General features: G+C 32.1%; 8 protein-coding genes across 9 annotated transcripts in view; 4 read left to right on the top strand and 4 right to left on the bottom strand.

Annotated features, from left to right (window-relative positions):
• The window catches only part of MCU (mitochondrial calcium uniporter), a 39,421-nt gene extending 33,339 nt beyond the window's left edge, over window positions 1–6,082 (top strand). Inside the window, exons 3-7 of one of the 2 annotated variants that reach the window (XM_066730498.1) lie at window positions 1,184–1,366; window positions 1,454–1,572; window positions 1,665–1,811; window positions 1,902–2,105; window positions 2,201–6,082. In XM_066730498.1, the coding sequence (XP_066586595.1) occupies window positions 1,184–1,366; window positions 1,454–1,572; window positions 1,665–1,811; window positions 1,902–2,105; window positions 2,201–2,527 (980 nt within the window). In that variant the 3' untranslated portion in view covers window positions 2,528–6,082. The remainder of the gene's footprint in view (window positions 1–1,183; window positions 1,367–1,453; window positions 1,573–1,664; window positions 1,812–1,901; window positions 2,106–2,200) is intronic. The other variant, XM_066730497.1, reaches the window with a different exon arrangement.
• Window positions 6,083–6,616: 534 nt separating this feature from the next.
• ND-B8 (NADH dehydrogenase (ubiquinone) B8 subunit) lies at window positions 6,617–7,269 on the top strand. The gene is made up of 3 exons (XM_066730635.1): window positions 6,617–6,765; window positions 6,871–6,977; window positions 7,122–7,269. The coding sequence occupies exons 1-3, from the start codon at window positions 6,683–6,685 to the stop codon at window positions 7,208–7,210; spliced, it is 279 nt and encodes a 92-aa protein (XP_066586732.1). The 5' UTR covers window positions 6,617–6,682; the 3' UTR covers window positions 7,211–7,269.
• A 131-nt stretch (window positions 7,270–7,400) lies between these two features.
• Window positions 7,401–8,747, bottom strand: LOC136775660 (pseudouridine-5'-phosphatase-like). Its single transcript, XM_066730634.1, has 4 exons — window positions 8,357–8,747; window positions 8,052–8,270; window positions 7,746–7,978; window positions 7,401–7,676 (listed from the first exon to the last, which is right to left on the bottom strand). Exons 1-4 carry the CDS (start codon window positions 8,415–8,417, stop codon window positions 7,497–7,499), a joined length of 693 nt encoding a protein of 230 aa, XP_066586731.1. The 5' UTR covers window positions 8,418–8,747; the 3' UTR covers window positions 7,401–7,496.
• Window positions 8,748–8,815: 68 nt separating this feature from the next.
• Window positions 8,816–13,325, bottom strand: LOC136775659 (zinc finger protein 626-like). The gene is made up of 9 exons (XM_066730633.1): window positions 12,840–13,325; window positions 12,212–12,743; window positions 11,879–12,143; window positions 11,606–11,803; window positions 11,370–11,537; window positions 11,085–11,277; window positions 10,756–11,016; window positions 9,034–10,678; window positions 8,816–8,917 (listed from the first exon to the last, which is right to left on the bottom strand). Exons 1-8 carry the CDS (start codon window positions 12,960–12,962, stop codon window positions 10,430–10,432), a joined length of 1,989 nt encoding a protein of 662 aa, XP_066586730.1. The 5' UTR covers window positions 12,963–13,325; the 3' UTR covers window positions 8,816–8,917; window positions 9,034–10,429.
• A 4,542-nt stretch (window positions 13,326–17,867) lies between these two features.
• On the top strand, window positions 17,868–21,246 carry LOC136775948 (L-selectin). The gene is made up of 4 exons (XM_066731162.1): window positions 17,868–17,993; window positions 20,127–20,306; window positions 20,459–20,624; window positions 20,972–21,246. Exons 1-4 carry the CDS (start codon window positions 17,882–17,884, stop codon window positions 21,171–21,173), a joined length of 660 nt encoding a protein of 219 aa, XP_066587259.1. The 5' UTR covers window positions 17,868–17,881; the 3' UTR covers window positions 21,174–21,246.
• Window positions 21,247–21,383: 137 nt separating this feature from the next.
• LOC136775950 (peptidyl-prolyl cis-trans isomerase NIMA-interacting 4) lies at window positions 21,384–22,632 on the bottom strand. The gene is made up of 3 exons (XM_066731164.1): window positions 22,048–22,632; window positions 21,860–21,979; window positions 21,384–21,799 (listed from the first exon to the last, which is right to left on the bottom strand). The coding sequence occupies exons 1-3, from the start codon at window positions 22,147–22,149 to the stop codon at window positions 21,641–21,643; spliced, it is 381 nt and encodes a 126-aa protein (XP_066587261.1). The 5' UTR covers window positions 22,150–22,632; the 3' UTR covers window positions 21,384–21,640.
• On the top strand, window positions 22,392–23,512 carry LOC136775949 (uncharacterized). Its single transcript, XM_066731163.1, has 5 exons — window positions 22,392–22,510; window positions 22,582–22,781; window positions 22,848–22,971; window positions 23,037–23,241; window positions 23,313–23,512. The coding sequence occupies exons 1-5, from the start codon at window positions 22,457–22,459 to the stop codon at window positions 23,369–23,371; spliced, it is 642 nt and encodes a 213-aa protein (XP_066587260.1). The 5' UTR covers window positions 22,392–22,456; the 3' UTR covers window positions 23,372–23,512.
• Sbat (LSMD1 domain-containing protein Sbat) lies at window positions 23,467–23,851 on the bottom strand. The gene is made up of 2 exons (XM_066730493.1): window positions 23,786–23,851; window positions 23,467–23,712 (listed from the first exon to the last, which is right to left on the bottom strand). The coding sequence occupies exons 1-2, from the start codon at window positions 23,849–23,851 to the stop codon at window positions 23,467–23,469; spliced, it is 312 nt and encodes a 103-aa protein (XP_066586590.1).
• Window positions 23,852–24,178: the final 327 nt, after the last annotated feature.

Below are 24,178 nucleotides of genomic sequence, written 5' to 3'. Positions count from 1 at the left end.
CGACCAACTGACGGCCTCGGAGGAGTTTCGCACTTACCGTTTTCCAGGAGCGTGGAAACGGAGAAGGAGAGCAGATGAAGGTGGTGGGCTGGTTCCTTACCACTTCCACCCACATGCACCTGCACTTAACTTAATTCTTCGCTAGCTTGTCTCTTACCAAACCCAATTCCTTCAACCGGAATCTGTTTTTTTATCGGCCGTTTATCAAAATCAAAAGTACATTTGTATATGTACCACAGCCTGGTTTTCATTATTCCCAATTCAGCCCTATCATTCAGTATTTTACATTTTATTTTATACCGTTCTTCAGTCTTCCTTTTATTTTCCATTCCCGTAATAAGATCGCATCGTTTATCTAAATTTCGTCTGCGTTTTCCGCTTTACGTAGAACGAGAATGAGAAAAAAAAGCGACGCGCGGAATCCCTATGGAAAAAGTGTGTCGTTGAAATTCGCTCAGAATCATCGACGGAAATGCAGCTGCACGCCGGAAGGAACTCTGCATGCTCGGAGCCCCGGCTACCAACGCATGTTTTGCTAAAACTTTCGTAAACACCCACCAACATTCCACTTCCTTATCAATCTTGATTATCGAATCTTGCCAAAAGCGATATAATCGACAAATTTTAAAATTAATTATACGCTTAATGTTGGTTCAGTTAAGATTCTGAAAGTTCTATTGTTTTCTTTCTCGTATATTATAATGAACCTTTCGGAAAACTGTTACGATGCTGATTTTATGGAAGAATCGTGGCTAGCACGGTAGAGTGGAATAATTGTAGGTGCGTAAAGGCAATATCGAGGGGATGTAAAATGCTGCACGCACGCGGATTATCGTTCTGTTCCGTTCTGCTTACAACGGAAAGATCTTCGTCGCCGTCTCATTCCGCTCTCCACACTCTGATACCTTCCCCATATCAACGGCTCCTAACCAGGTTACAAGGCCCAGCTCTCGATTCCACGATTATCACGCAAACGAATTCACGACTCTTAAGAAAATAATCGACGATATATATATATATATATATAGTATACTATAATATGGTTGAGAAAAGCCTTTTAACTCTAGAATCTTCTTAATTGAAATAGACAAACAAAAGAATTATACGAATAAGGCTATAACTGTACGACAATACTGTTATAATCGAGTTGCAAATATTGATCGAAAAAATGTTGTAATTTCAGTTCCGGAAGTGGCAGTAACCTATTTCCGTGGATTGCCAAGGATTACAGTGCCATTGCCGTCGAGGAAGGAGAGCTGTATGTTTACCCTAAAGCCAATTACGCACACCGTTGGTGATTTTCTTCAAATGCTCAGGACGGAAGATCGTGGCATCGATAGAGCAGTAATTACTACAATAGGTAAATGTGGTACATCTAGTAAATCTAGATAAAATTAATTAGACTCTTAAATATTCAGAGCTTCATCGGTTGATTAAATCGTTGAATTTTCAGATGACGTGAGGATTAGCTGTAATACCACGATAGAAATGCTAATGGAGGATAAGTTTAAATTAATAGTTAATGATGTTACGTACAACGTTGCACCACCGGCTCATCAGAGACAAACTATGGTAAAATATATAATTACGAAACATATGTGTGATTTTCTAATTTTCCCACCTCTTTCGATATGTAACTGAAATAAAAATGCTATTCCATCCAGGAGGATATACAAAAATTATCCGATGTGCAAGAGACGGTCGCTAAGCTCTATGAAACTTTGCACGTACGAGAATATCACGTTGAGATGGAGAAACAAGTTCTAGCTGAGTTGGAACAAATCAGATTACAGCTAGAACCCCTGGAGCAGGTGAGTCGTTCTATACAGTTTAAAGTATTTTATCAAAAGGCGAGTCGTTAAAGTTTATTTTTAAACTGAAAGTTGTTTTTGATTTTGTAGCAACTTCGAGAACTGGAGCAAAAGGCTGTGAGGAGGGCAAATCTGTTTGTCCGTGCTTGCTTGGTCTTGATGTCCGCACAATTCAGTGGTCTGGCCAGGCTTACGTGGTGGGAGTATTCGTGGGACATAATGGAGCCTGTCACTTATTTTGTCACCTACGGTACCACGATAGCCTGGTTCATATATTTTCTAGTAACGAAGCAAGTAAGGAAAAATATGTGTTTTATAATATATAATATATATATATACACAAGTATAGTATATAGCTATAGAGTCATCGAATTTTATTTTTTATCCAGGAATACATGCTGCCAGATGTGTACAATAGGCAACAGCTAATAGCACTGCACAGGAGGGCAAGAAAGGCAGGTCTGGATCTGAACCTGTATAATCAGCTCAAGGACAAGGCCTACGAGCTGGAAATGACCTTGAAAATCATTCGAGGTCCGTTATACGAATTGAAGACACAAATTGAGCAGAAGAAACGTGCCAGAAGCAGCAGTTCGTCGAGTCGATCGCCGAGCTCGTCGCCAAGCCCTAGTCCCAGTCCCAGTCCTGAAAGAACCTTACCTAGAAAAAATCATTATCATCACAAAGGTCCCCACCTTGATGTAAAACTTAGCTAAACAATATTGGTGCTGCCATTTTTGGACAAAGCGTCTTCTCTTTTATCAAGAGATATATAAGTAACGATTTGACAAACATGATGCTTCTCCTACTTTATTTTATGATACTGGGAGACGCACAAGATTCATCCATAAAATCTAATTATTTTTACCAAAATCTACGAGAATAGGTTCTGCTAGCTGTAGGAAAATTGGCCTGTCTTTGGAACAAATGATCTGATATAGTTAGGCTTCAACGAAAAGTATCATTTCTACTCATTATTATTAAGGTGCTGTTAAGTTATTTGCAAATCGTTTACGTTAGTCGGTGGATCATTTTTGTCTTTCTATTTATTTTTCTTCGTTGACCAGCACTCTCTCGATTTAACTAGATTTTATTTCGTGGACAAAAGCAGTAAGTGGCAAACGATCGTTCTGTGCATCGTGATTCATTATTGACAAATCTCGTTTAAACGAATAGAGAATATGTCTATTGTGTATTTCTAACCTACCATGAGAGTGGCACAAACTAGTTGTACAAGGATCGAGAAAGCTTTTCTTTCTTAATATTATATACTTATAATTAGAACAGTTTATTATAATTTTTTTTATTATTAAGCTCGGTCTTCCAAATAGCATACTGCGACGATTTTCATCAACGACTTCTTATATTATAAATAAACACATTGATTAAATGCTCAATAATCGAGAAAAATGTATTTGGAAGACTTCATGAATGCAAGTAATATATACGGATAAAGTTTTAACGAATATTCAAGGTTGACGATCTTGCTAACACATTGACTGTCAAATCCTGGTTTCCTAATGTCAGTAAAATCAGAAAGAAATTTATCGTTTATAGCACAGTGTGTGTGAGCCCGGCACGTGGCAGTGAATCTGTTAAAATGCGAGTTTTGGTCGCTCTTCGCTTTGCACACAATGACGAGTCGACGCATTCTGCGTATAAAATTGTTTTCCCAGTTTTTATCAATGAAAAAAAGGGTAACAAAGACGAGAGACCATTCATATGTGATATAATATAAAACAGAAAGAAACAAACTTAAGGAAATTAAATGGCCAGTGGTTTCAAAACAAAGTTAGAAAATGCTTTTCCTCTTGTTACGATAATCTGCTAGTTGCATCTGGAAATTAAAATGATATCGTTACTCTAGTATATTATAATAATTATATAGTTTAATCCCGAAATCATTTCTCAAGACTGGAAGATATATAATTCATTGTATTTCCTTCGTTTACCTTTTGAGAATTGATCTCATGACACACACGAAGATATAGTTCCTTTAATTATTTCCATGATGCGGCTACCAGAATGAGTTCCCTTATGTCATATATGTATATAATAATAATATTGTTTTCAAACGTGACCTGTGTGGCAAATGCTCATTATTTTATTTATCATCTACTGTTTGCGCATTCAGTTCCTAAGGAATGTTAGTAGACTGATCTTCGAATAAGAAAATCATACAATCACACACTTGATAAATCTTTGTAGACTCTAAAAATCATTTTTCGCTGTTGTAGAATGTTTTCATCACCATGAAATTTGGGTGATATCCATGCAGAATATTTATTGACTAATAGTAACCCTTCTCGTCATCTATTTTTTAATCTAATCAAATTTTTAAGATTCAAAATAATATATATACATCAAAATATAATATATATTTGTACATTCAATTTATTACGAAGATACGACTATGTTTATTATTGCTTTCATGAATGCAGTGCTTCAACACAATGCCGAATGTACTTAAATTTCAAATAAATGCTTGCGCAAAATTATTAAATTGTCATCACTGTGATTCGTGACATATTGATATATTTAAATTGAAATTATGATTAGCTTTTTGTAAACTTCATATCAATATATGGCCTCAACACTCAATACTCAAGATAATTTTTTAATATATATAATAGTTCGAAATTTGTATTGCTTCAAAGATTCGAAAGATTTATGGTAGTTCATCGATTAATCGATTTTCATAAAACCAACCTATCACACTAGAATTTAGGATCATGTTGGAAAGTATCTAATTAAAAGTTGAAAGTAGATATAGTTAATCTAAGGGTACCCATATTTCTCGCTTTTATGCTAAAACCTCTTCGTATTATATCCGTCCGCCCGCGCGAGTTTCACCTTATTATATTTCCTTGCTAAAAGTTCGGATAGGCGTCAAACGAAATCAAGCATCCAAAGAATTAAACGCGCGCGCTGTACGCTATACTAAAAGATTTCCGGCTTCGAGTGATCTCACCTTAAAACCTCCTATAACAGCTAATATATCTGCACCAAACTATAATTCTATAATTATCATTTTTTCTATTACCTTTTCTAGATCTAACGTTTAGGTAATACATTGTAAGCTATAGAATACACACGGAACAGGGGAATCTCGACTAGCTTCGAATGTTGATATTAGTTAATAGTTACAATCTGAAACAGGACTCGGAAATATTTGCACTTTTCAGCTAGTTACTATAATAACTAAATAGGTAATCTCTATTAGTGACTATAGTAAACAGCTGAAAAGTGCAAAAATTTCCGAACCCTGTTCTTAAAAGTATTTAAGGACTTAAAAATCATTTATAACTTAATCTACTTACTAACTCTAAACTTTCTCTACTAAACGAAAAAAAATAGAAACAACACGTAGACTACTATAGTCTCGCACCCAACTATTTATGATAGATCTTTGCAAAATTTCGTACTTAACGCTTCTACAGAGTGCATAGCAATTATCAGCTAAAATTTCGCATGCTATAGCTACTCGATCTGTCTGAAAAGGGAGAAAATGTCAGGAATTTAGAATATACTATCGTATATATGGTGCCAATATATTATAATGATGAAATCCTTTTATGGATTACGTGCTGTTTTACCTTTCCGACTTCCACTGAAATAAATTATAATTAGCAGTTTATATATATTAAATATATATAATTACATTTATTTATTGAAAAAAAAAAGATTTTGCAAACATTAGACAAAGTTCCGTTAATATAAATCTGTAAATATAGTACAAATACATGTATAAAACATATATGGACGAAATTATTCTGCATGTTTTTTTTTCTTTCTTTAAATACGTCGTATCCCTTATTTGCTCTTTCTATATAGCATTTATAATAATAGCAACTCCATTATAAAAAACGAAAATTATAATTATAGTAATCAAAATGAGATTACTGTAAATATAAGAGATGTGAAAATAAAATAACTCTTTCTATTGTGGTAAACATACTTTATAAATTATTGCCAATTAAATTGTCAATAATCTGCTCTGTTACTTGAAAGTTAAATATATTATTACGATATGTAAGTTTTCAAAGGTTTTACGTATATATACACGTACGTGTATTCTTATACCGAAATTACTTCGAAAGTGGTGTGTGAAAAGCATTCGGCAAATGTAAAAATTTAATTAGCGATAAGCAATCACATGCACTTAATTTATTTCCTCGATAATAGTTGTGCCTATAAATGACCATAAAATGTTTCCCTATACATGTATATAATGATTATTCTGACGAATATAATAATTTATTGAAGTTGAATTTTCATTGTCATTTATCTCCAGCATGTACTTACCTTATAGTTATTTAATATTTCTGATAATCAAAACAGATAATAATAAATTATATTAACAATATGAAGCTTTAAACTGACCAATAATTATTGTAATGCATAGATGTTAAGTATTCAGTTGAGTATTTTTATGTTTATTTACATTTATGGATATTTTTAAGCCGTGATGGAATTTTTTTATTTTAACAATTAATATAATGACAATTTTTTATCTACAATTATTTTACTATCACCCGCATAACATGCATAATAATTCCTTTGTAACGACTTTGAACGCGCGCTTGTGTTTAATAAAATGTATATTTTGATCTATTATTAAAGTAATAAAGTTATTTATATATTTTTTAATTGCTGTTTATGATAATTTTATAACTATAAATATTTTACTTTATTTTAAAAGAAAGATAAATTATGTCGTAGTTAGCCCATTAATGTTAATCTGCTAATTTGTCATAATAAATAAACAAAATTTATTGGTCTGTTCTAAAATGAAGCTACAGCGGGTATGAGGCAAATCAATTTACAGTGTTTTCTGTATTTTCCATAGAGTCAAAGTGTGAGAAAGGAAGATGGCTGCTTTAAAGTTTGGAAATCATTTAAAAGAATTAAGAATTATTTTGTGCCAAACATCTAATTCTAGTCAAGGTGTTAGGTATGCTGAAATATTGTAAAATATTTATTTCCTTTGTCCCTCTCAGGAAAAAAAAAAGTTCGGATTTTCAATCCTATATTTTCTAACCTAAAATTTATATCTTAGGGATTTCATTCAACAACATTATGTACCTCTGAAGAAAAGTAACCCAAAGTTCCCCGTATTAATTAGAGAATGTTCACAAGTTGAACCTAAATTATATGCTCGATATGGTAAGAAATATCAATCATTTCCATTAATTTTATTTTGTTTTTAAATTTGGCACTAGTTAATGTAAATTCATTCATCTTATGATGTAAAAGAATATTTTAAGTATTAAAAATAACTTTATTAGTATATATAAAATTTTATTACAGAATATGGGGTAGAACGCTGTGTTCCTTTATCGGATTTAAAACCTAATGAAATTCTTCAAAAGATTCAAACTTTTGCCACTGCTAAATGAAATTATTTTAATAGGAAAATGTGTAGAAAATTATTGTATAATAAAGTAGATTAAGTAAATTTTGATAATTTATTTATTGTATAGATAATAGTTTGATTTCTGATAATTGATTAACTATATAGTTTTTAAATAAATTTGTTTTTTGTTTATGCTCTTTAACAGGGGGAAACAGAAAAGCTAAATAAAAAGGTTGTTTAGCATGAAATTATTTATTTTCATTCTAAGAAAATAATCCTGTTTTAAAATATAATTTATTCGTGCATAGACTACAAATTGCTGACTATTTTTATTTATATGGTACTAGTCCAAAAAGCTCTGGTTTAAATTCTTCAAGACTATTTAGTACTAAAGTAGTTCTTCCTGGTATAAGAGATTTGGGTAAACCAGGATCTGGTACCATAACAGCTTGCATTCCTGCACTTAATGCTGCTTCAATACCATTAGGCGAGTCTTCAAAAACAAGACACTAGAAACAACACAAGACTAATAATAAACAATTCAGATTTTTAAAATGTATAGGATTTCAATAATATACCTTTGATGGATGAGGTTTATCAGGAAATCTTTTTGCACAGACTATAAATATATCTGGAGCTGGTTTTCCCTTTAAAACCTCAGGATCTGAGCTACCATAAACTTTCGGTTCTAATAAACTAAATATATGTTTCCATCTTTCAGTTTTTAAGTCATAAGATGGTTTGCTAGAGCTTGTAGCTAATGCTATTGGGACATTGTTACTTTTTAAATGTTTTAAAAGACGTTCTGCTCCTAGAACAATATATTCAAAGCTTTAAAATATATACTATTATTTAAAAATATTACTGTTTTCAAACCAATTTACCAGGCATTAAATTACTCAAGCTAAATTTCATTTTGAAAAGTACTTGCAATTGCTGATCAAATTCAGCAGGTGTAATCGGCAAGTTTAGCATTTCTATTATAGCTTTGGTAGATTCCTGGGATTGAAAACCCATGACTTTTACTTTGTGTTCCCATGTATAAGTTTTTCCATATCTTTGTGTAATTGTATTATATATTTCTGAATATATTGTTTCGGTATCTACAAAAGAAAAATAATTTACTGTTTACCAATTTTTATATAAATTGCAAAAATCAGGTGACATTTGTTATAACATTTTTCATTACCTAGTAATAAACCATCCATGTCAAAAATGCAATGAGTTACATTTTGAAATTGTTGAGCCATGCTGCTTACCCTGCTTACAAAATTTTTAAGGTTATTCTTCTATTCCTTGATTTTAGTTTTAGATTAACCTTTTTATTCGTAGTTTCTGATAACAGGAATTAGCAGTATTAGCACTAGCACGTTGTACTATAAATTTTATGTTTTACGTCAGATAAGTTTTCATGTTAAAGGTCAAATTAAAACTGATCGAAACCAAATTGAGCGGATCATTCAAAACTTTTTGTTGGTGTTTCGTTTGAAGTTTACTAACAACATAGTAGAATTTGGTTCAAGTGTTGGAGACTGGAGTGGTTAGGATTAGTAGGGGGATCAATGGAATAAATCCAGCAAAAACTCATTCCGAACTGAACATAATAAAAGCCAGTTGAAACTGCGTTTAATTATCACAAGTTTTCATAATTTCGTGAATACTTAATAAATGGTAATATCCAATGATATCGTGCTAAGTGATAATTTTCTATAGATAATAGATTTACTAGAAGAACTCTCAACATTCTACGCTGAAATAATAATAAAATTTCCTATATTACTTGAATGAAACATTGTTAGAAATTTCTCATTTAAATTTTTGTCAAACAACCCCAATATTTTTCCAGATTTTACACGAATTTCATACTTTTGTCTTACTTTGCGTATAGGCTGTATACATATAAAAGACGCCCAGTCAGGCCCAGTGGTCAGTAGCTCCATTGTGTCGAATAGTAAAATTAGTCCTATATAAGTAGTGGCGTAAAATTATTTCGAGGCCTTTGCACTTCAATGACGTAAAATGACCAATGTTATTACAAGGGAATTTAATCAAGGAAATCGTTAAACATTAATGAACAACGAAAGATGCGGTATATACTTCGCACTCCAAGTCTGTTTTATTTAATAGAAGCTACTCTAGAAAAGCTGGCTTTTATTTATTCAACATTAAAATGAATCCATAAATATTTCATTCACAGCTGAAGCTAGTTTGTGCACTAGATATACGTTTTCTCTAATAGAAATAAAATCGAGGCTATCACATGTGATATTTTGAAACACAACTATCTCTGATTATTAAATATGTAATATATATTTATTATAAAAGTCATCTGCTAATAATACATAAACAAATATTTACAGTTCTTACAACTACCAATAATAGCTGAAGAGTACATTAAACCTTGAGGAAATCACTAATACTTTTTTATGAAGAAATAAAAGTTGATTTTTGCATCAGGTATATAGATATAAATTGACATATAAAATATCCTAGGTCCTTATCAGTGATTCTATACTCATATTTTTCAAATAATTATAAATGAATAAAAGTTAATATAATACATTTTTTTTAAATAAAATTTTCAACAGAAAATTTTATACACCTAATTTATTACAAATTAAAAACTTAAAAGAGATACCGATATAATACATATCGCACTCAAATATTTTATTGCTCTAATAAATAAAACAGTTTCTCAATAACACTTATAATAAATGCAGATCTCAAATTTCTTATAGTTCATATTGTTTGAAGCACCTACAACTTGATTACATGACTTAATATAGCATATTTACTGTGCGATATATATTACTATAGCTGATAGCAGTAGTCAATAATTAAAATTATCATAATTATATAATGATATATGTAAAATATATGCAATAAACATATAGGAATATAAATACTGCATGTATAAAATATTGGCCCCCAAACATGAAACTGACCATATTAGTGGGATCATGGAATCTTATATTTTTTTTTTAGGAATTTAAAAAAAAATGAAAATAAATTATTTTGTACTGAAGTTATTGCTATGATAAGTTTGTTCTAACATAATGGAAAACTGTTCATCAAACTGTTAAATTTCTCTGTAGAATCTAAATTCTAAACAAGGCGGAAAAATTTTACTCTTTGGTGAATGATTTTTCCAGGTTTTTCATAATGTTGTGGAACAAACACGATATATCTGTAATATAGCTAATTTTAATTTCTGGGCCATCCTAAATTGTTTCTTTTATCACAATGAGTATGAAGGTTCAATTTATCTATGTTGAATTAAATCATTTTCTGTAACATTGGAAATGTTGTAAAAATTATATGATAAGTTAGGAGGCAGGAAGTTTTGTAATGCCGTTGGTACTGAATTAAAATATGTAGTATTTCTTTCACGAAATACCGTATCCTGTACATTCCCTGAAACATCAGCTTGGAAAGTTGGAATAGTAGTTGTTGGAATAGTTTGAACCACTATAGGTTGAGTAGTGTCTGAATGGGATACACTTTGTATAACCTAAACATATTTTTAAACATGATTTTATGTATGTTGGAATTTTATATTTCTGAATTTTTTAAGAAGAAGCTACATACCTGAACTTGTGTATTACCCGAATGAGGTATGGCTAATTGATCTTCCGATGTTCCATTTTGCGTAGCTTGTGATTGCGGTGGATGCTGCTGCTGGTCTTGAAGCTGTATTTGATTGTGACTTCGTGGAAGATGCTTTGTATGAGATGTATTAATTCCATGCCTTCGTTTCATATGTTTATTATAGTTTGGCCAATTTGTAAAATGGTGCTGACACTCTAAGCAACTGTATGGACGCTCCCCAGTATGCTGTCTTCGATGCGTCTAGATCAAATTTTATAAATCAGTAATTGTTATTTTAAATTTAAAATAACAGTGTCCATTCAACTTACCGTTAAAATACCTTTAAAGCGAAAACTTTTTCCACAAAATTCGCACGTGAACGGCATTGCGCCAGTGTGTATCCTGTGATGTTCCCGTAAAGTTCCTTTTTCTCTAAAAGTTCGACCGCATACAGCACACTGATGGGGCTTTGCTCCAGTATGGACAGTCTCATGTTTCTTTAATTGTAAGGGTGTTTTGAAACTGTCAAAGTTCATAAAAGTGTTAAAAATTAATTGTTAATTGTATTATTCAATAAACTTCAATAATCTATTGTTTAAATTAAATTTACATACGCCTTTGGACATTGTGAACAACTATATGGTTTATCTGCAGAATGTGTCAGAAAATGAGCTTCCAAGTTTCCCTTCTGGATGAAGCTTTTACCACATTGGTCGCAAGTGAAATTTCTCACACCAGAGTGAATCCGTTTATGCGTCACTAAATTGGGTTTTGTCGAAAACCTTCAAAGTAATTAGTATTTAGAATATTAAAGTAAAATTTTCATAAATATTTACATTTTTTAAATTACCTTTTATCACATTGATCACATGGAAATCGATTTTTCATAGTATCTGGTAAATGACATCTACTATGTATAAATAAAGCACTCTGTTGTCTGAATGCTTTTCCACAGGTTTGACATACATGTGGCCACTCCTCACTGTGCATGGCTTTATGCGACTCTAATACTTTCTTATGTACAAATGATTTTCCACAATCTTCACAACTAAAATGAAGACAATTTTATTTTAATTCCATTTAGTTTTACTTACTATCAATTCAATCTTCCAAATGTTCTTACTTAAATTTTGCCTTATTTTTATGTCTCTTCACATGGGAGAGGAAGCCATAATATTTATCATATACTTTACAGCATTGCACACACATATATTTTGCTAGTTGATTGTGCACAGTTTCATGGTGTTGCTCCAAAGTTTCCAAACTTGGTAATTTATCATTACAATCTGTACAAAGCCAAGGATATCTCTCCATTTCATCTTTCTTACGTCCAGTCTTAGTTTGTTCAATAGTTTTAATTCCTACCATCTCTATATCAGATTCAGTACCTATAAACATTCGAAGAATATGACAATAAAATTATCATTAGTTAGAATAAAAAAATACTTCATCTCACCAGTCATATAGTTATCTGGTATTTTAATATTATTTTTATCTAAATTATGTATTTTAACTGCATCTGAATTCAAATCAAACTCTAGATCCTCTAATTTTTGTGCCTGAGCCTTTCTTTTGACTTTTTTTTTGCCTGGTTTAGAAATATTTCTTTTTGTATGCACTTTACTTTTCTTCGGTTTCTCTTCATTAGTTATCTCATCAGAATCATATTTATCATTAGTATTGTCCTGATGATCACCATTGAAATAAGTTTCACCAATATCATTAACAGCATTGCTAATATAGTCTTCTGACAAACGTAAATTGTCACTAAGTCTATTTACAGTCTCATCTTTCAGATATTCAGTCTCGCCCTTTATTTCATAGTTTACACTAGGCTCCAAATCTCTTGTTTCAGACTTACTTTCTACAAGTAGCTGTCTCAACGACACTTGAGCTTGATTAGTCTTCTCAAAGAATTCGCTAGACTGATTTAGCAGTACACAGCAATCAATGCAAATTGACAGTGGCAATCCATCATTGATCAAAACCTGTAACTCCAACATTATTGATAAGAAAAAGAACATGTAAAAATAAAGACAAACGACTTTCAACAATTCATTTTGGTTTTGGAGTAAAATAATTACCCTTATTTGTAAGCATTTGGCGATTTTTGCTTCGATTTCTAATTTTTGTCCTTCAGCGTCATAGATGCCTATAAAATTCTCTTTGCTCTCGGCGCATAGCCGGCAAAGTTCTGGCTCCGACATATTATTTATACGTCAAATGCCAATAAACCTTTAACGTATAAAGCATTGTTGAAGTTAGTGTGTGTATAATGGATTACACTGTGTCACAGTTGAGTTGTTTGTGTCCGCGGTAAACAAAAGATCAGAGAAGACGCTAACTGAGGAGCGGACATATTTCTTTACAGGTTTACTAGAGAAAAAATGTCGTAGAGAATATTCTGCATTATTAATTGTGTTGTACGACTGTCCAATTTTTGTCCATTGACCGATCTCTTTCGCTAGTAGAAAGTCTCCTCCTTTTTAACGATGGCACATTTTTAAAGAATGCATATTGTTTCTTTACAATCTTCGCGAAAAAACCTATTCCTGCTGTTCCTGCTCATCATTAATCGCATCCAGTTCCAGGGGACAATCTCTTAGAATTTCTTGCGCTACCGTTAGTGGCGCCCTCGCTGAAATACGTGGATAGAATAGAACTAATCTATGTACGTGAGGAATGAGGATACGTATGTGTGCGAGCCGTGGAGTGACATTGTGTTGAGTGTTGACTGTTGACAGTGCTACTAGCGTACTCTGTGTACGTACCCTTATACTAATTGGCGGTTAAATGATCCTTTTTAAATGTATACACGCGTGTAGCGCGTGTATAAGAAATCCTCGATACATTTAATATCGTTTAGTCTTAATAGACCTTGATGGAACTCGGCCTAACTACGGATCAGATAACTTTACTTTATAAATTTCACGAAAAAATCTGCTCCTGTTCATCGTTAACGGGAAAGCCTATATATCGACATTCCCGACCAAATTTTCGCGTACTGCGTAGGGCCACTCACTGTTTCTTCGATCTGTGCACACGATTGTCCGAAAATGATTAAACATAATTTTCCTGAAAATTTATACTCAGCTTCTTGATACTATTGTCTATTAGATTAATGTAATTGATTTTTTAATACTAAAACAAAGTAAAAAATAGGGTCATTTTTTAGCTTTTCATAATCTTTCTATCAGAAACCAAATTTTTTTAATTTACTTTAATTCATATGATAGACAATAATTAAAACTATAAAATATTTATTTTTCTTTTGTTACAGATAACAATTGTAGGCGTATTCGTGTATATCAATATTGAAAAGGGTCCGAATAATGGCTGTATAAGTCCCCATTTTATGAAAAAACAACAACAACAAAATATTTCTTGAATGTTAAGTATACTATGTATAAATACATAAATTTTGATAAAAATTCTTTGGTTCTTCCATATTTAAAAATAATCGTGAAAAAATAGCGTTTTAATTGGTATATGCTTCCCCTAAATACATCTAAATAACTTTGCCAATAATGTAATGTGATACCGTCGTTATACTTTTCACAGTCAAGGGACCACAGATAGATGGGTACTACTCTGCAATTGTCCTTTTCGGAAATTCTTCTCCTTTACAACCAAACACTATGGTCCTAACACACACAGCTAAAACCGAATTATTATATTATTATTCACGAATAGGAAACCTCAAATGTGGACGATAGCCTCATAATTTAACTTAAATATTCATTGCGTGTTTTGTTAATATATTGAAATAGCGATTCTACTGAAAATATGAAAAATGCAATATGGACAATACATATATTATTGTGATTACAGCCGAACAGACAAGACACCTAATTATACAAAATATGAAAAAATCGAGATTTCATGATGCACATACGAAACCAACGCGCTACAGCGAATAGTGAGATCGATTCGTAAAGCAATATGATTATCTTACGTTGCTTCCAGATGTATATTAAACTCTATTATGAGTTAATTTTTATGAACCTTAATAATGATAATTTAATATCAAGATGTGTGTGTTTGAAAGCTTCATTCAAACCAACAACAAAAACTGTTATCACCTAGTATAGAAAATAAGTCTTAAACCTTTTAATAATTCTTTGTGGTTCTTTATAATTGTCTCAAATAGTATTGATGTTTGTATCGCTCAATTGATTGGAATCAAATTAATACAGAATGTTCTGTAGGCATTTAAAAATATACGTTCTGATCGAAGGATTAAAACAAATACTCTTCTCTATCAAATATTGACAGTCGATTTTTCTTTCAAAATGATTAAAAAAACTCAGAGAACAGGAACTATTTTGTGGATATTGAAACAGAATATTCAATCAGAACTGAGATATAGATATTATCAATAGAAAAAGTGGTTTCCTCTTATTATAAATTATATTTAAAAACAATTCTATACGTTTTGTAGGTGTAATAGAAAATTAATGTTTGGTGTATGATTTAGAGATTGATTAATCGGGATTAGAACCTTTTCTATTTCATTAATTATCTTTGCAATCAATCTATACGGTGTTTCCACGGGGTATCCAGGTCACCTACATGGCAAGCCAAATACATATCGTATAACGGTATTTGTATAATACATAATTTTAATCAATCACATGCTAAATTAGAATACACAATCTTATTTTAATTATCGTTCCAACATATGTGGACATTTCTAAATGATATGTATTGTAAGATTGTAAATATTGCTAATATAAACTATATAATATTATAATGAGCTACAATCTGATGGATTATAGAACATCCGACTTTAATCCTTTTCGATCTGTCAGGAATTATGTGCCAGAAAAAAATAAAAAGGAACTAACGAGAACAACCGTTTGGAAGCTTTTTTCAGCTGTGCTAGCGAAAGTTCACATTTTCTCGCGACCGGCTGTCAAACAAAATTATGCGAATGCCTTAAATCAACACGAGGATGTAAAAGTACGAGAACTGTCTGTGTATACCCATAGCTTCTAAGAAACCATACTTTAACTTCTTGTTTTAAAAATGTTTTTCGTGTAATCCTCCCAACGTCCCAACCTCCTTACGTTAATTCTGAAACCCCATATTCCCCCCATCCCCCCCTCACCTTCTCTATTTAAACATTCTTTTTGTATAATAATTCATTTCACCACAAGAATGATTAAAGTCGTCCAAAAAACATGTTTACAATTATTTTTTTTATAATCATGCGTCTCTTTTTTTAAAATGTCATGCATTTCTTGAGGACTTTTTTCCTGAAATACTTGGCTATAAACTATTTAATGTGTCATTTATTACTATCGTGTGACTTCTTTTTTATCAGGATTTTTTACAGAATTTATTTTAAATATTCATTTCTCATTTTTGTGTATGTATAATATTTTTATTTTTGTTAATTATAAATACCGTGTACTAATAACGATATAATCATAATATGTCAAAATTTGATCGGAGTGGGGGATTCGTGACTGATGATCTAATTATGGAAGAAACTTGCATCCGTTTTTTACACAATTGGATGCTTATTATCCTAAAACGATATTTTATATTCGTTAAAAATATCAGGAGATGATCTCTCGAAGAATTGTCTATTTTTATCAACCTTGGATTCGTCCTGTCATCAGGGCATACTTGTACATTAAAATTTGCCTAGAAAGTTCTTTAAAGGCTTATTACGAATTCTGTAGTAGAGAAGTTAATTAATGTGTTGCTAATTATGAATAGGCGAAACTTGAAAGCGGTTTCGAAAATTTTTCATGCATATCTTTACGATAAATAGTCGCAATGCTTTGAATATATAAATTATTATTTTATTAGATAAGGAAGAAAGTGAAATGATAATGTAACAGTTCTATTAACGATCAGAAAAGAACTGTGAAATTGCAATGATCATATAATAAGCGTCCACGAATCGTTACTTAATTAGTGTCTCATCGTTAATTGCACCGAGAATAAATAGTAAATTATCCTGTAACTTGGATCAAACTAATGATGATAGCAGCTTTTGTTTTAGATAAAAATAAAAATATTCCAAAAAAGAAGATGTTAAGAAATTTTATTTTGACTGTGAGAGTAATGGAGGTGAGACGAGAAATTTCGGATAAATGTTTGTAAGAAAGCTTTTGGGTGTTTTAGGAGATATCTCTGAGCATTTTCTGACAAGGAACAGAAGGTCCATGTCTGGAATGGTCGGAGGAAGGACAAACCATTGGCACGCGGAACACAAAACTGGAGGCACAGAAATTGTCCTTATACCGGTCGAAAATGTACCTGGGCAATCGTAAAAGTAATGACCCAATGTGTCCTCATTGTGTATATATAGGAGTGCCACTCGGGAAGACGCTGCAGTTCTCTGGTGAACGTTGTTAGGTGAGCATCTTCAGAAGTTACTCGAGTCTCTTTTTATCCATCCCAGTGAGCCCTCCATGACACAGTTAATCCTCGTGTGAATCAACCTATGAAATATTCTATATTCATGTCATCTTTTCATTTCATTTCTATCCTCTTTTATTATACTCTTCTTTACCCTCTGGAAAAATCTAATAATATTTTTCTATTTTTCTAACGATCAATCATTTATCACAAAAAACCGTGTTCCTTTATAGTTTTTAGTAATACTAATAACCACCCTTTTATACTACAATATTTCTCAATTCTATATTAATATAGCTTTTCATGGCTTTAATTTCAATTAAGATTCTTGTTGGTATATTTTCGAAGAGTACAGTCGACGAGTGAACATAGTTTGTTTGCATGGCGAACGGTATTTCAGTCGGTCCTTTGACCCTTTCAGGGCGTGCATTGGAGTAATATCTCGAAGGTATCTCCCTACGGAATATCGAATCAGGAAACCGGTTTAAAAGAAAGTCACTTCTTCAGAGCCCTCAAGATTTAACCTTAACATTAATTTGAAGTCCCTAATCGAAGATGCAGGCGTATCCATTTAGATTCCTTTGGAAGATTATAATCTTTTTGGGAAATCGTAATAAATCATTTTTTCTACGAAAAATCCCATTGGCCGAAAAAATATGGACAAAACCTGCTAAGAGATGATACTATAGGATCGATTAATAATAATAATGATAATTATTATTATTTGTTAAAGAATAGGAACTGGGAGAAAATGTTACGACTTGCTTTTCTCGCCGCAATTGTCGCCGTCTCATCGGCCCAATTTCAACCCCAGCCTTCTGGAAGAATCCTGGAACCACCTGTACCAGCTCTTTGCGCTCAAAGTAAGTAGAAGAAAAGCTAAGATTCATTCAATCTCACTAAGCATTCTTCGCTTAATACTACACTGACTTACAATTTTCAATCAGATAATATCTCTTATTAAAATCCAATTTTTTCTTCATAATTTTTATTGTGGTTTATTTTCCATTAATCATTGGATGGAGAAAAAATTCGAAAGTACTCTCTGGGTTTGTTGATTAAAACCACTCGTTTCCGGAAACCTGTAATAGCTGCGGGAGATAAAGGAAAATTGGCTTTGCGAAAGAATGTAGCATTATTAGAGTTTCTTTCTCATATATTCTGCAGCTCTATTATTTATTAGTAAATCGAGATATAAACTTTGGCTTGACGGGAGAAATGGAACATTAAATATTTTTTTTTCTTATCGATACAGAGCATTATTATTTTTATTATTTATTGACTATTATCGGCTTCTATATTAACGAAGCTAAGTTTGAAAATAAAATTTACCTTATTATGTTTATGATCGGGCTAACCACCACTAAAGGCCCTCATGAATTAACTTGTCCTCGTAATTTTTATACGATAAAATACATACACGGTATTGGCTTTGTGAATTCTCACCTGCTCGTCATCCCAACACAATTGAACTTCTTCAATTTTTACTTACCGAAGAAAAAACCGCAACAGTAATTCCATTATATTGGCTCGTTAAAATGCAACGCAACAAATAAAAATAGGAATTTCTAAATTGCAACTAAAAGAAACACAATTTTACACTGATCACCAGACTCCATGGTATTTTTAGAAAAATCCTGTTTATTTTGAATTTCGTCGAAAATCATCCAAATTCAACACGACCTTATACTTTCCTACGGTACCAGTTCTCCAGTTTCGCATAAAATCATTAAAGCTGTTTTGGAAGATTTAAATGATATTTCCATTGGTGGACAGGTTGTTTTGGCATTGCGGACCTTGGAGAGTATTTCTCGCGAGGTCCGGGTTGGATCAAGGAGGGTACTCAAATCGATGCTTTGTTTTTCAGTAGAAGGATAATTTCTTACACGGACGTGCCATAGAAAGTATGACGATGACTTGGATGTAACGCGAACACATTTGAATTGGAAATCGCTTAGGGGAATCGCGTGCTTCGACTATGATCACCGTGAAACACTATCGGTAATAGCGTGAAGAAATAATGTACCATTGACACTTTCTCCCCCGTAACTCAATCCGGGAATAAACGTTGAATAAAGGGTCCAGAGCATTCACAGTCGTATATCACGAGATTGGGGACGACGAACTCGTCCCAAACATGAATCCAGGCCCGCATAGCTGACATAGTAGATATCTAGCCTAGAAAATCTATCGTTAACTTTTCTACCAGGAAGCGATAAACTCGAAATGTACCAGTAAAATTCAAACAATGGCCATCTCTTTGATTTATTGAAAAAGAAGAAGGAGCAAATCTAAATGCATTCATAAATAAAGAAACCTAACTCTATTATCATTCTATCGATTATTTAATAGCTGTGGAATAGAAGCTAACGATTTAGAAATCGTTATATTATCGCATCCAAATGGAATTACAAATACAACTTTCCAAATTTCATTATAAATGTGCATTTTTGAATTTCAAACTCCGGTTATTTTTTCGCAAGTGTCCTGTCAATATATTTTAACAAAGTATGATTTTATTCAGCACCTGTCGATATTCTTATCACGTATTCCACGTCGATTCCGTGGAAGACTTTCTTCTTCTTTATTTGGGAAAGCAGTCGCGAATTAACATAGAGGCTACACACCGTCAATGTCTAGGTCGTGACTGTGGTTACCTGGGTCAAAAGGATAACATGGGTTTCGCAACTTTCACTTTAGGGGAGACGCCTTCGGCACGATTGAGAAACTCGTTTTTCTTTTAGTCACGCGCTTCATGAATATCATAAAGCTATTAGAAGATTATAAATCAATTAATTAACATTAAGCAATCATCAGCTTAATCATATTCATCAGAAACTCGCTCATCGACCGACGCATAGTCGACCGAGCTGAAATATCAATTAATTCACGCGATAATTTATAGTGTACATAAAACTGAACAGAATAACAGATTTTTCTAGATGATCCAGAGAGTAAAATATTTTAAGAGGTACCTTTTTCAATTTATTTTATAGGAAGCATCCACGAACGTTTCAATGGAAAAGGCTACTATTATTCCTGGGCTGATCCAAGAACCAACGGTCAGGAAATCGACTGGCTGTCGGCAAGAAATTTCTGCAGACAACGTTGCATGGACCTTGTGTCGCTAGAAACTTCAGATGAAAACGAGCTCATCAAGAGTCGTATCGTGCAAAGTATGTCTAATTATTTATCATTTTTTCTTGAACCAAAATCCGGCTAATATCCATTAGCTTTTTTAAATTTAGATATTAAAAAATTTCACTTCTATAAGTCTGTCAAGTGAGTGACTGTGTATAATGTTGAATTTGTGTTTTGCATTGTCAAGATAAAGTAAAATACATCTGGACTTCCGGCCGGCTTTGTGACTTCAAGGGCTGTGACAGGCCAGATCTTCAACCACTTCATATCAATGGATGGTTCTGGACAGCAGAGCTTCAAAAACTAGCACCAACCAATGATCGCCGCCAGAACGACTGGTCCCCAACTGGCGGGTAAGCTCGCACGGTCTTCTACAAGTGTTACCCAGTGATGCCAGAGCGTAGACCGTCGGTCTACGTTCTGGCATCACTGGTGTTACCTCTAGCGTACTCCCAACCAGATGTATTATTCTATAACATCGTGAAGCTCCTAACTATTCAACGATGACACATCTCAAACACGCATCTTTGAGCTAGAACATTACACTAATTATACGACTTTCGCATTCCAGCTCTATTGTCTTTAAGAAAATAACTGGAAAAAAATTAGCATTAGTAGTTCAAGGATAGAAAATTGAAACCATGCATGAGACAATGGATGATTAATATATCAAATCATGTTTCTTATTCTGTCTTTTCAGCATTGGCAAACCTCAACCTGACAATCGAGAAGCTATTCAAGGAGGAGCTCCAGAAAACTGCTTGGCTGTCTTGAATCAGTTCTACAATGATGGTGTTAACTGGCATGATGTCGCTTGTCATCACAAGAAACCATGGGTCTGTGAGGAAAATGAATCTCTCCTGAAATACGTCCGATACACCAACCCCAACATTCGCGTTTAAAAAAATATGTTATAATAGCAATTTTTAACTCTTTAATACTTAAAAAGATTCCAGTTAAATGAAATCCTAGTAGCCTGATGTGAGAAGAATGGATTTTCAATTGCGGAGGTCTCTCATAGAGAAAGGTTTTCTATATTATTTTTACATGTAATAATTTTCTATAATTGATGGATTGAATGGTATGCTAAATGAAACAGTAGTATAAGTGACTGAGTAGTATGTAGATATCCTGTATTTATTTGAGTCTTAATATCTTATCATATGTTCCCTATTCATTTCTGCAGAGATGGTCATTTGAACAAACTTGTATATTGTCTAATAATGGCATAAATTATTTGCAACTTCGACCATATCTACGATATATATTTATCAACATTTCTTTTTCTCAATTATGAAAAAAAATTCAAATTAGCAATCATTTTGTGAAATAAATATGCATATAAAAAGTAAAAAGTATTCTATTTGATTTATTTTTTACCCTCAACCATTATAATATGATAGCCAAATTTTGTTTTAACTGGTGGATCTGTATAAACTGGAGAACCTAAACTAGAAATTGGTAATGCAAATGCAGCGTCCTGAAAAGGCCCAACCATTGATCCACGTATCATCCACCCTAGATCGCCCTAAATAAAATTTATAAATTGTAAATCATTTGAAAAATCATAAATGAATAGATTATTTACCCCAGATCTAGCCTTGTCTTCACTGTAAGTTGCTGCTACTTCATTGAATTTTTGGCCAGCTTTCAACTTTTCTAAAGCTTCTAATATTTTGGACTGCTTTTCACATAAAATATGTCTCACCTATGAAATATTTATAACTGATAAATATTATATTAAGAACCCGAAAAAAATATAATTTAATTATATACCTTTACTGCATTTCCTCCCTTTTTCTCAGCTTTTCCAGTATTTTCTTCAACAGATTTAGATTTTCCAGCTTTTGTATTCCCACTATTCTTTTTAGGAGGCATTTTCAATTTGTTTACTGATAATGATAGAAGACTTAACGTATTTTACAATATATAATTCAAAAAATTATATTTGTTGGTTAATTGCTTTCACTTTATTATAATAATATTAAAGATAAAATTAATCTTCAATGATAAAAGTGTAATTCAATTATAACAGATCATTGCGGTAGAATTCTCTTTAACTACACTCTTCAGATGAGCAAAATTACTTTTGAGGTTATTATATCAGCTGATCCATTAATATGATCACAGTAGAAACCTTTTTATCGGCATTAACCCATTTCGCTCAAAAATAAATTTACAAAAAATGTTTTTTCGACAAATGTCAAAGATATTTCGCGGTAAAGCAAAATATTTTATAGTGAGTAGTTTTTTTACATTTTTCATAATAAGGAAAATTACAACTAGCTATTTTAATAATATTTTTTGCAGTATGGAGTGGGTTTTGTTTACGAGAATAATTCTTCCGAAAAGCCAACAGATGAACAAAAAATCCAAATGGATGAGTTGAATAAAAGTAAATTAACTTATGACCAGATGATAAAGCAGTCTACTATTGATGCAGTTAATAGTGCTTCTCAAGCTTTAACTGTAACTTATACAGCAATTGAAACTACTAGTAAAGAATACAGGTAAATAAATAATAATAGAGAGATACCCTTAGTAGACTACAATTTATTCACAATTACTTTTTCTAGATTATTATTGAACAAACTCATTAGCTTAATTGAGGAAACAAAGACTATTGCTGCCACTGATGCACAATGGGATATGATTGTAGAAATAAGATCTGAAGTAGATAAGAAAAAAGCAATGCTAACAGTAAGAAATTTAGCTCAAATCATTTTCAGAATGAATAAGATTTATATAAATATTTTTATTTTTAGAGATTGATTAGTTTTATGGATTATGTTCAAAAAATGGCTTCAGCTGCCACAGAAATAAGTTTTTTGTCAGGCATGGATAACCTTTCTATTAGCTTATCTGAAAGAATTGAAAATGCATTAAGAAATGTTAAAAGAGAAATAAATTCCAATGAAGAAGTGGAAAGGGCTTATCGTTACACACAACAGCAAAGTATTATTAATACAGGTATATATTGAAATCAATTTACAACAATTTTGCATAATTTTAAACATTAAATACTATTTTGAATATTGCAGATAATGAGAAACTCTTAATAGAAATTAATGGTATAAAGAACACAGAAGAAAATAATTAATATCATATATAATTTTCAACTTTGTAAATAAAAATTAAATTTATTTATTACATAATAAATGAAGTTTCTTTTGAATCTATTCTGTAAGCTTGATATTATAAAGCATCTAAGTGAATTGATACAATATGCCTGCCTGGAACCATAACTAAGCCCAAAACTCTTGCTTCTGTATGCTCTTCGGACAAAAACTCTGAACAAGATCCTAAAATTATATTAGCATCTCTATCAGTACACTGAAATGCACCAGTCAATATTCGTCCATCAGTCATTTTTATTCTTAAATGCCTATTGAGCCATCCTCTTAGTTTTGTTTTTGCTGGTGTATCTTCAACAGCTGAGGCCTAATTGTACAAATTTTATATACATTTAAAAATCATTGAAATATATTCCATTGATTTCAACTATCACAAATACCTCTCCATTTCCGTGTACTAGCTCCTCTACAGCAGCATTACTCATATTGTTCACACTGTCTTTCATACTTAAAATTTTATATTAACATCATTAAATTAATTGGAGCATAAGAGACAACCAAACAGACTAGAACTTTGTGTAACACAGTATTAATTAGATACAATAGATTACGTAAATCTTTAACAAAAATTAATGCACTGTAACTTTTCGGTTTTAATTTATTGTGTTTGGTATCTTCGTTTCGAGGTTAGATTTGTTTAATACATCTTCGAAGATATTTATTCAAATTTTAAAAAATTTACACATACTCTGCACAGTGTGCATACCACTGCACAACACTCAAATACGCCTTAAGCTGTAGTATGTACATACATATATGTATATGACTAGGGC

The sequence above is a fragment of the Prorops nasuta genome, unplaced genomic scaffold, assembly GCF_024137725.1.
Source record: "Prorops nasuta isolate Cenicafe-Biocafe unplaced genomic scaffold, Cenicafe_Pnas_1.2 PNAS00008, whole genome shotgun sequence".
NCBI lineage: Eukaryota > Metazoa > Arthropoda > Insecta > Hymenoptera > Bethylidae > Prorops > Prorops nasuta.
Note: the sequence above shows the minus strand (reverse complement) of the source record. Positions and strands in the feature narration are given on the sequence as shown.